The following is a 12,149-nucleotide window of genomic DNA, read 5'->3' on the forward strand; positions in this document are numbered from 1 at the left end:
AAAACATTAAATCCATGGAACTTATACCCGTGAGTTGTACGCAATATATTTGAATGAAATGACAATACTCATCTCATTTCAATGAATGCGATTTCTGAATGCGACTATCTCAGTCTTTTATACACAACATCACGAAGAACATTTCTTAGAACGAATGTATTAATATGAAACAACACACACACACACACGACTGTAAAAGCGAACCGAGTTTTGTGTAAGAGGAGAAAAATACCGAAAATAACATCAAACTGAAAACACAACACAATCAGCAATATGGCCGCTTAACACAATGTCAGAGGCATCGCGAGTTCATAGTAAATATCGCGATTTAATAACGAAATGGATCATAAAAAGTCATCAATTCGTCGCCAAAAACGTCATTCTAAAGTGCTAGACGATAATTTCTGGGATTGTAGTGTTTGTACCTACCAAAATACGGCTGAAGCATTCAAGTGTTTAATGTGTGACGTTAGAAAAGGTTAGTGCACCCACAATCGAAAAACTATAACCCCAAATTGTTCTACGTAACTCATGAATTGTAATTAGATTTTGTTTTTATGAAAACTGTCTGTTGTGCCATTGAAATGTTTACTGTGTCGTAGTGATGATAAGTTCGATTGCAGACAAATTTCAATGTTTCTATCTAAATTTAAATTGTGTCGCATAGTTGAGCGTCTATGAATGCAAACCGAAAAAAAATATTGAAATAACCAAAATGGTTGTGTAGCAATCCATACCATCAGAGTGCGAAAAATCGATTATGATTCTTTTGTATATATTTCTCAGATTCGTTGATGATTTAGCGATGATTTTTATGAATAGAGATCGATATAATCAGGACATTACTGATTCGGTAGAGTATGTTTGTTCGATATTGTTTCCCATTGCAAGAACTCAAAAGCAACAAGAGAGAACTGCCCTTATAGACATCACTGAAATTGCTAAATGATTTATATCGTAGACCACAAGACCGCAATAGATTGAATTATTTTTGTGAGCTACTTCTACTGTTTTCTTTAATCAATCACATAACTTGCAGCATCAGTCGACTTTTAGTTTCTTTGAATTTCGATAGTTCGTCCGGAAATTCTGTAACATTCTTTTCGTTTTGAAGCTTGATGTTTTCTGTGATAGATTCTTCTTTGATCGACCTTATACACACACACAAGCCATAGCAAATTTAAGATGTGACGATTTGTTCAACGAATTTCTGAGATTACGATTCCGTAACAATATTCTGGGAAAGGAAACATGATGAATTTATTCAGTTTATTTAAATCGGTGTTATAACAGAGTACTCATACTCAGGGTAATACCCACGATGACATGTCCCACACGTTGATATACGTAACATTTATGTTTTTGTTGTTGCTCATTTTATTCTTTTTTCGGTGCAAATTTATTGTCGGCTTTTTTCTCGACAAGTTTCCCTAGTAAATGTACTGCCAACAAACAACATATAATATACTTTGGTATTCGATTAACTTTCCCTAAAATACAAAAATTAGATCATGCGCAAATTTCGGTTCAAGAATGGTCTACGTCCTCCAGAGTGATTTAAACAAAATTCACCCTTCTTTCTTGCATAAAGTGTAGGTAGAAATAGCTTGCTTTTCCTCAATGTCGAAACGTACTTTTCGTTTTCTGTACAACCTAATGGATTTCGGCGTATACACGTACTTATGCTGTTTATGTACAGTGTATGTTCGTATAGGCTGTGTTAACATTAACATTGATTGGTTCATATGATTTTTATCTGCTGACAATACATTCTGCCTTGAAAGGAATTTTGCTAAGGGACCAACTTAATTTTTGAGAAAGACTGAGCTTACAGATGCTTTCCTTTACCTAGCGTTCAAGTTTTAGAGATCAATTTACATTGTGGTTGAAGACTACTGTTACTGTATGAACTCTTTTTGAAAAATTTCTCCTAAAAGTTCTGCCTTCGGGTTTCAGGTCACTAGTCAGGAAAGATAATGTGGGAGATGATACACACATAATAGAAATCTACCTATTACCTTTATTGTAACCCTGTCACAGCCACCACACCTTTATCTAAACTTTTTGTAGTAATCAAAACTTGATCTTTACGTAACCTGGCAAGAGCATAATGCTCTAACCAGTTAACATAGGGAAGTTTTCAAAAATAGAAAATTCGAAGGCTCTACCGGGAAGAAATAACTATTTCTACGTCTTCGTTAATTATTGTTGTAGAACTTCAGTCAAATTTATCATTCTAAATCCATCGAAGGGGGCCCCATTTATTATTTGATTGTAAGAAACATTTCTTCGACCCTTTATGGAATTAATGAGTTAACTCTGACTTTAAATCTGTACCTTGAAAATTGATTTGCAAATTAAATTTATTTATTTTTTATCTTAAGGCACATCGACGCGTAAACCGCGACTCAACTCTGCCTTAGCCGCCCAACAAGCAGCAACGCTTCCTGGCGCATCTGGTGCTCCGAATGGAAGTGGACCAGCTAATCCGAAACCGCCAAAAATGTCACGACACAAAAATAAACATAAAAAATATCCTGCCCGACTGACAAACGTAGACCGATCTACAGCTCAAACACGTGAAGTGACAGTGAATTCGGTGACGGTTGTAATAACTGAATATAAACCAAAACCACCGAAACCGGTGACAAGTCGTCGAGAATCGAGTGAACAGAGTTTAAGTGAAAGCAACGATTCTCGAAGCTAAGAGATTTTTAAAATTTCTTTTCTCATTTTCATTTAATTATAATTTAGAGACAAAATATAAATTAATGCTTAAAGTAAGACTTGATGGACATGATCTAGGACAAATTATTTTATTCAAATCAATATTGTAACGAATTAGTGTAAAATAATAAAATATTGAATAAGATTGATAAGGTCCTGCGTCCTTTTTTTGATCATTCTCTTTATATTTTAATGAAAATGATGTGTTTTTTCTTTCAATTGTGTATTCATGAGTGTGATATCGTAAACATAAATTAACTGAAGGATGAGAATGTTGTGAAAAAAACCCGGATATTATTAGAAAATGAAATTTGTATAAAGACATGAACGGAAATAAATTTTTTAAATAAATTTTAATTCGTTTACTTTGTCCTTTACCTTTTAATAAAATATTTATTCAAACGAAGCAAATGACATTTACCAGTAATCTTCTTCATCAAAGACCCCAACTAGGTTTCTTCGTGAAAACATCGTCGCTGTCCTTTTCTTCGTTAATCACACACAATTGTTTTTATGCAGATGTTTAGATAGAATTTTGCTATACAGGACTTTTCAGGTTGAATAAGGAGTTCTGACGACTAAATCTGAGTAGACTAAAATACTATCTGCGCAGTTATTAAAATGGATAACCATTGGTTTTCTACAATAGTGACTTTGGTGTCTTTTCACGCAGCGGAAACTAAGCTATTGTTAAATGGGATGATGTGACAAAGGGATGTAATAATTGGAATAAACAACAATAAGCTCATAGTCGATTTCTAGGGTTGATTAATTTATGTCGAAAGTTTAAATGTGCAATCTAATAGATTGTCAAAATATACAGAACTGATCCGAACTGAACCCTTCACAAGGCTCGATTTAATTTTGTAGGGCTTTTGGATTATCAAGTATTTTTCAAAAACAAGATTTTCTAGGAATGGCTCACAATGTCCAGGACCACATATGTACCTATTCTCTATTGTCATCGATGATTTAAGTCGATTATTGGGTTTCAGTTTCGTCAACCGTTCGGATCTCTTGTTTAAATAGTACATTTCAACATACTCCAATACACACAAGATGTGTGTGCACGCGCGGGCGAATCCCAAGCGAAAACACACATCGAGTGTGTATTGGGGTATTTTGAAAGATATTTTTCTGTAATAGTGAGAGTGTGTTGGTGCTTTCCTTCTCAACCGTTACTTTCCTTCTCGACCGTTTACTTTACCTACCGACCGATTCATATCATAGCTCACCAATACACTCTCACGTATACAGAAACATTTATTTCGGACTGGGTTCGGTTCGGGCTTCGAAAATCCTCAACTTATATAATCTTATGGTATTCACTTCCATGCATTCACTAATGAATTGGCAATATTATTTTCATGTTTCGTGTTGATAGGGAGATGCGGGAAAACAGGAAAAGTAGGAAAATATGCAGTTTTTCTGGATTTCTCACCAATAGCTACTGTTAGCTTGATTTTGTATAGCTTGCATCCAACCAAATGAAACACAAAGTTCATTGACCTAAACTTAATTGTTTACCCGTGCATTCGGTCCTATTACAGACCCTAGTGTTCCACTTAATCAAAATTGAAGATAGCTCTTCTTAAACTTACGAATAAATAGGTAATCTAGTATCACAGCAGTAATTGGCTACTGTTGTATGTACAAGCTCGATTTTCTTAAAAATTAAATATTTTGTCATATTTGACATATCATCGCATACCATCTTTGAATCTAAACATCCAGAAATGTGCTTAAAAAACTACTGCAAAACAAGCAAAACACGTTGTTTTGCTTGCATTCTCACCAATAGCTACTGATCGGATTTTCATAAAAATTAAATATTCTGATTCGTCTCGCCAATACCTTTCATTTGACACACGATTTTTGAGCAGAAATATCCAGAGATATGCTCGAAAAACCAGTGAAAAACAGGCAATACCTACTCTCTCGCCGATAGCTACTGATCGACAAACCCGATTTTCATAAAAATTAAATATTTTGTTTCGTTTCATGAAATTTGATAAAAATTTTGAGGGGACTGTACTAAGGAAAATATTTCGAATCAGCGCCTTAGGGCCCTGCTCAAAAAACTGTCGTAAACAGACGTAAAATTAAATTTGACTATCTTCATGGTGGATGTGGTTGGGTGTGAAAGTGAGTGGGAAGCTCATCGACTTGACTATAACGAATTCACGCCGTAAGTGCGGTCGAAATTCAAAATGGAAAGTGCGGAGGTCTTTCTAACGTAGCGTCATTTTCATACAATGAAGCGTTGAAATTATTTTTCGGTTCAATTTTTCATCGAATCGTTCACTTAAAATTCAAATTTTTGGCACACTTAAGGCGTGAATTTACTTGGATTTTAGGTCAAATGTCCATCAAATGTCTTTTTCGAATCATGATAGCCAGTAATGTTTAGATAGAATTGTACCAGTAAGGGTAAATCAATTTGAAAATTTGTATTATGAAATTAAATCGTGCAAAACACGCCAAAAGCGAACGTCACTACATTAATTTATTACCGTTTGAAACGTATGCCATAATGCTATACTAAGACGAAAAGTCCTGGAAGAAGTCCTGGTCTAAAATCCATGTTCCGAGCGTTAGAATTACCTTTAAGAAAATATATTTAGGGTAAACCCAAGCAAATTTAGATGGTAGCTAAAAATCCTAACTTAATTTCATTTTTACTGTAATTTCGTTTTTCTACATAAGCCCACTTAAATACATATAAATTCGTTAAGGCCGTCCCAGAAACTATCTGATGGTATGTTAGATCATGAGCTCTCTGATACTCCAACAAGCAGCCCTAATAAATACTAGTACCATGAACTAGTCGTGATCATCCATACTCGGAAATACCACATCAATTATATTTATGCTTTCAGTGCTTGATTTATTAACTGACACTTTTTATTGCTATGATTCGTTATCCTTTCCTCAACTAAAATAAAAAATTAAAATAGAAATATTGACTGGAACAGAATCACCATTGTGAATGCTAACGTTTTCTTTGTAACAATAAGTATCGTGCTGATGAACCATAAAATTTTTCCTAAATTTGCTATTCTTTATGACCACAGTCTCCTGCAATTTTTAAAACCAATTCGTACTCGGACTGTGACTTCTTAAAATATGCATTCGATTCAGATTGCATGCAATGCATACAACAGTGCTCTCATCAACTAATATGTTATGCACTACTTGCTAAAATAAATGTCTAACAGAATCAGTTAGTTATCTTAAGCAACTTCATTAATGAAATTTTTAATTCAACTCATATCTTAGCGAAATTGATTTTGTATCTCTTTATGTCGACCAACTATCCTTTGACCAATAGAGATCCGTTTTTTCGCAACTAGCCAAAATAGAAGTAAACATCCTGCTACATTTTACTGATGAAAATGAAATGCTAATCACTGTAGTTAGTCACTGAATCAACCCATTATACGCCATAAAGATCATTACTACTAAGATATACTATTTCACGTCTGTTAATGTAACTACAACACTGAAAACAGCTATTCTCATTAAAGTTTTCATATTGAACTTGTAATGAAACTTCCACCTTCTGCGACAATTTTTTTTTTAAATTTAAAGTTCTTACCTCGGTTTCCAATGCGGCAAAGTGTGGTTTCTCATCTTAAATCGGGTTTTTGCAAATTTTCTTACAGGCTTTGATGTTACTGTACAACCAATGAGTGATTAAATACTCCCAGTCATTCAATAATCTGAAATTAGCTACCAAGAATAACCATTTCTTGCTAGAAATATTCTTTAAGGCATTTAGAATAACCAAAGACGAAACAAAATGGAAAGAAAACATGTTTCCTTCGAAGCCCAAAATCCACTATACACAAAAACCGGGGCCGTCTTGCATATACTTTTCCATATCGCCTGTGTAACATTCACTCAACCAAGCAATTACGAAAGCGGTTCTATAGAAGCGAATATGTACATTCCACGATATTACTCTGTCGACTATACCAAAGTCGCTCCAGAAAGACGCAAGATAATCGTTGTACATGAGAGTATGTTAACGAATTCAACACTTTATGTTCACAGTTGTATTCCCGTTCAGTTCGCCCAGAAAGTATTGAGATTATATGTACGTAAGCAGAAATTTGACATTTCTAAATAATTTATGGGGCGACACACCATAAAGTTGCAGTTAATATGCTACATGCAGTTGAATTGATGAAAATTTAAATACTTTATGGTTGATATCGCTACATAAAGTATTTGAATTTATGGGATATATTTCGCTGCGAACACAATTGCGTTAAGTTATGGGTGCGCATACACCATCAAGTATGAAAGGCTACATTGAAGTCGTATACATCATCGGTGGAAAAAATATCTACTTTCTGGTGCGATCTAGCTAAAATATCTAAAGCAACTTGTCATTTTTGGAATGTATTAGTGCGTTTTGGAAACAGACTATGGCTGTGTATGCATTTTTTTTATCATTTTCTTAGCGTTTTTACGTGTACCTACGTCGTATATGTGTGTTGCGTATGTGTGTTATCATGCATGTAAAACATTGCTTCTGATAGCTCTAACTTTCAGGTTTGTTTTACTTTAAAACGCATAGAATCGTTTCAATAGATGACAGGGATATAATTTTATAGTTAAAATGACTGGTTACAATACATCGTCGTAATTCTCATTGAATTGCTATTGTTAGGGATATTTTAATGTGTACGAGATGTATGGTCATTCAAGACGCCTTTGGCCTATAGAACTCGGAATATATTCAAATATATTCAAAGAACTACTTTCTATTGCCAAGACTATTTCAGTCCTACTTTTCGTATAAAGTTTACATTATTGCCACTGCAAAGATGCAACTGATTTAGGACAAAGCGTAAATGTATAAAACGGAATCCACTCAACTGACAAATTTATTCCAAAATAATTTGAAGGGATACTTGACCCATTTCGAATTGGATAGATTCAGTTCGAATATTCGATATTATGTTGAGTGGCGTCAGTGTAGGACATTTTTCACGGTGGTCGTTGCACTTAAAGTTTAGCTGACATCAGTACTACAATCCCAGATTCCTATTTTGTTTGGTTTAAGCCTTGGTGGCTCCAATGCATTCATTCGAGGAGGAGTGGATTTATACATTACAACATTCGTTTAATGTGTCATGTAGGGTCCAATAGATTGCATGAAATTACAGAGTTTGCTAGACTTACAGAGTGGTTCTCAAAAACTTGGGCTGAGATATAAATACTGTTGATAGAAATGATTATGTACATATGGCGAATTCATGGCTTGTCTCGTTATGAAAGAATTTTCGTTTTGAAATAGTTCAGGAAACTTAATCTCATCTATTAGGGGACTAGACGACTCAAAGATACTATCAGAAAAATCGAACAGTGTAACGTCAAAATTTTTCGAATGATTCGAACAAACATTTTTTAAATATTGGCTAAAATACGACATTCCTAAAATAATCAATTATTATTATGCAACCGAATTCACCAGCTGGTCTATCAATGCAAACGTCTTCATTAAATAATAAACGATTCGAAGACAAGCTGTTCAAGCTGTCTTCAATTTGACGTCATATATGTGCAGTATACATTTATCAGTATGGAAAACTGTTTAGATGATATTTCGTTTGCTAACTGAGCTTTAACCAAAAATTTCACATAACAAATTGTCACGAACATCAAGCCACTTCAAAGACGACGCGTTAAACAAAGAAGTAATAGATTGAATGTCGATTCTGAACGGTTAAGTTATCATACAGGCGAAAACTTTGCAATAAGTGACACTTTTCGTTTCATCTGTTCTTTAGCTGATAAACTCAAAATACACAACGTATTTACAGCTACCACGCGCGTGCGTTTCACCAGTAAAAACAAGTTCTTATTGTTTGTCTGAAAAGCAACTGAAACAAAATGCGTCATTTATTTCAAAGTCGCCGACTGTATTTTTAGTTTTCTAATCAGATAAGGTTGTATCAGTGAAAGGATTTAGTTTTCGTCAAAGGACTCGCTCCTTTCACGATTTTTTTTTCTTCAAAAAATCACAAAATCTTATTGGCATAAATTAGTCAGAGGGATTCTTTTGAAAAACAGCCTACCGAAATCGGACGTATTTTCCAGTGGACTTTTTTCTATGTGCCTAGAAAGGACTTCGACCCTAGAACCCAAAACCACTTTCAAAAAAATTCTTCGAAGCTTTTGTGACTGGTGAAAGGTGATCGAAAGCCGAAAATTTGCACTTTTCTTACCAAAATTTCTCCAGGTACACGAGCCGTACAGGGTCGTGTGGGGTGTCATTAGAAAGGTAATCACATGTACTATTGAGCCGAATAGAGACTCACTGGTTTTAAAATTCATCGACACTGAAATATGTGCAGTTGAAGTTTTCAACAGAAAACTTGCACTTTTCTTACCAATATTTCTCCAGTTACACGAGCCGTACGTGGTGGTGTGGGGTATCATTTGAAAGGTAATTTTATGTGCTTTTGGGCCAAATAGGGTCTTATGGGGGTTTGAAAGCATCTACGATGAAATATGAGAAGTTGAAATGTTTAAGTGCCCATATTTCATCGCATATCCATCCAAACCCCATAAGACCCTATTTGGCCCAAAAGCACATAAAATTACCTTTCAAATGATACCCCACACCACCATATACGGCTCGTGTAACTGGAGAAATATTGGTAAGAAAAGTGCAAGTTTTCTGTTGAAAACGTCAACTGCACATATTTCAGTGTGCAAATTTTCGGCTTTCGATCACCTTTCACCAGCCATAAAAGCTTCGAATTTTTTTTTTAGAGTGGTTTTGGCTTCTAGGGTCGAAGTCCTTTCTAGGCACATAGAAAAAAGTCCACTGGAAAATACGTCCGATTTCGGTAGGCTGTTTTTCAAAAGAATCCCTCTCAACGACTTCAACCATAGACAGACTTATATATATTCATTTTTACCATCAAGCCAACAAATGCAACAACGCACATGATATAAAGTTATAATCATATGTGCACCTTGTGTGTTTCGTTTTAGGCTCAGAAAAATATTATTCAAATTGACTGGAAATACACCGTTTTGTAGGTAGACATACTCATGTAATACTCGACGTGTACATCATGCATATGTTCAAGTTTTGTTGGCAATGCTGAGGGTAATGCGTCTTATTGTCGATAACTGAAGAAATACACTTTTTTTGAATGATTACAAAGGGAGGGAGAAACATATTGGTTGGATTTAATTTTGTAATAACACAGATCAAAATCCATGAACCAACGGAATGAGTTAATATTTTTTTGTCATGTCGTATCATTGTGCTGTAGTAATGTTGAATTTCATTGATATTCAGCTAGCATAAAGAATTTCTATTTTGATTATACCCACTATGACTATTACACACGCATACAAGTCTCCATCAGAAACGAAATTCAATTCCCTCACACAGTTTCAGTTGAGTTTGGAACGCACATATCAATTTAACGCAGCATACCCCCCACAATAAAGAAAAACACATATAATAGTGCTGGCTGGTTCATAAATAATCAACATCCCTCGATCCTTTCTATAGTCATGCATAAAAATATAATGGCTGATGGGTATAAAGAAAAACTAAGAAATCTACCTGCTGTTGCATGCACAAATACATTTAAGAATTTTTTTTTTATTAAAAATAAAACGAATAAAAAATGCACTTCAAAGACTTCAAGAAACTTGATCGAAAGAGACCTTCCTTTTTATATATTTGAATTCAATTTTTTAAAAGATTTTTTTTTGTCGGATTTGTATAGAATTTACAGACCCTGGAGGGCATTGAATGGTTCGGATATTTTTGAATATGTGCTCATATATGTCTACTATACTAAGATACTCTTTTTTTTCTTTCTTCGTTTTTTTTTTTTTATTTTATAGTTTCACAGGTTATGTGAATATACTATACACACAACGGTTTACATAGATGATTTCTTATACAAAAAATGTATATTAATTTCAATTTGATAATAAATTTTCAGGTTCATTTCTTGGTAGACCATTATTTTGACCTCTTTTTTATGTGTAGACAATTAAGTGGTCCGCATGTTGGTGTAATTATGGACGTTATAATAGATGAATTAATCAAAATGCAGGTATTTTTCAGATGGACTTATTGTGTTCAATGTAAAGTCTGGACCGATTTGCGATTTACTAAAGTAAACATTTACTTAAAAATGTTTTGCAATATTTTATATATGAAGCATACGACAAAAAAAAACAGCAACAAAATGTAAAATGTGTAGTTGTGTATATAACTTTGTTCCATGTTTATATGTTTGTGCAAGCCATCGACAAAACTAAAAAAAAAAAATAATTTGTAGGCGAGGCACAAAGATGCAGTATAAATAATAATAAAATAATATGAAATAGTAAATATTTATTGTTATATGAATTGTTATTTACAAACAAAACATTCATGGAAATGACATCATGTTTTGTACAAAAAAAAAATTGTTGTTATGTTTAATCAAAAATGCAAAAAAAAAAAACGAGAAGATAAATTAAATGAAGTAATGGTATTATTATGCTGATTTAGGTTAATATAGACCTCAACAGGAAAGGAATGTACATTTTGCAAAAGCAAAAATTGTTAAGAACTTATATATTTTTAGTTTTACAAAAATGTTTTGCAAAAATGACCTCTTAATCTAACCACACACCAAAGGGATATCGCTGAATACGATTTTTTGTTCTGGATATAATGATGCATTACACAGATTACACAACATGTAAAAATCTGTTTCATGAGACTGTAAATGAAAGATAGATTTTAAACCAGCCCACACTCGAAATTCTCGTTAGTATACCTTTACAAGACAAGCTGAGCTAACGTTCTTGTCATTGTTATTAGATTTACTAACATTGAAACATTTCAGTGGAGTACAGTATTGTAAGAAATCTATGAGCAAGAACTCTTTTTTTATTATTTTAGGGTGTCTTTAAACAGTTTTCGTTGCAAATTTTTTTATTGCTCCGCTGATTCTATATTTCTGAATAAATTTGGTCCAAGACTTTATTGTTTCCGGTTCTTGTAAATGCTATTTCATTTTAAATAGTACGCAGTTTTGACCTAAGGTCACCTGTTCTGTGCTCTGAGCTTCTTCTAAATGTTACTTAATTCAGTTGCACTAAGTGATATTTATGGACAGTTGGTATTTCTGATAACTTGATCAACAAGAGAGTCTACAACAGACAATATTTTCAAAAATCTATGTATTTTCGAATGTTGTGATGGGTTAGGAGAGCGGTACACAGCTTTCATCATTTATTATGAGAAGTAAATCAAAATCGTTGTCTTACTTCATCGTTCCATTCTACGAAAGAACTCAAAAGCTTAGTGCATAAAGTTTTGCAAAGCAAAAAAAAATGTTAGAAAATAATACAAAAAGAAATGCAAGTAAAAACTGCCACAA

At 33.7% G+C, this 12,149-nt stretch overlaps 1 protein-coding gene across 1 annotated transcript; it reads left to right on the top strand.

Annotated features, from left to right (window-relative positions):
- The first annotated feature begins 220 nt into the window (after positions 1 to 220).
- LOC119073290 (YY1-associated factor 2) lies at positions 221 to 3,078 on the top strand. The gene is made up of 2 exons (XM_037178676.1): positions 221 to 478; positions 2,385 to 3,078. The coding sequence occupies exons 1-2, from the start codon at positions 340 to 342 to the stop codon at positions 2,705 to 2,707; spliced, it is 462 nt and encodes a 153-aa protein (XP_037034571.1). The 5' UTR covers positions 221 to 339; the 3' UTR covers positions 2,708 to 3,078.
- The last annotated feature ends 9,071 nt before the right edge of the window (positions 3,079 to 12,149 follow it).

This window comes from Bradysia coprophila, unplaced genomic scaffold (assembly GCF_014529535.1).
Source record: "Bradysia coprophila strain Holo2 unplaced genomic scaffold, BU_Bcop_v1 contig_138, whole genome shotgun sequence".
Taxonomy (NCBI): Eukaryota; Metazoa; Arthropoda; class Insecta; order Diptera; family Sciaridae; genus Bradysia; species Bradysia coprophila.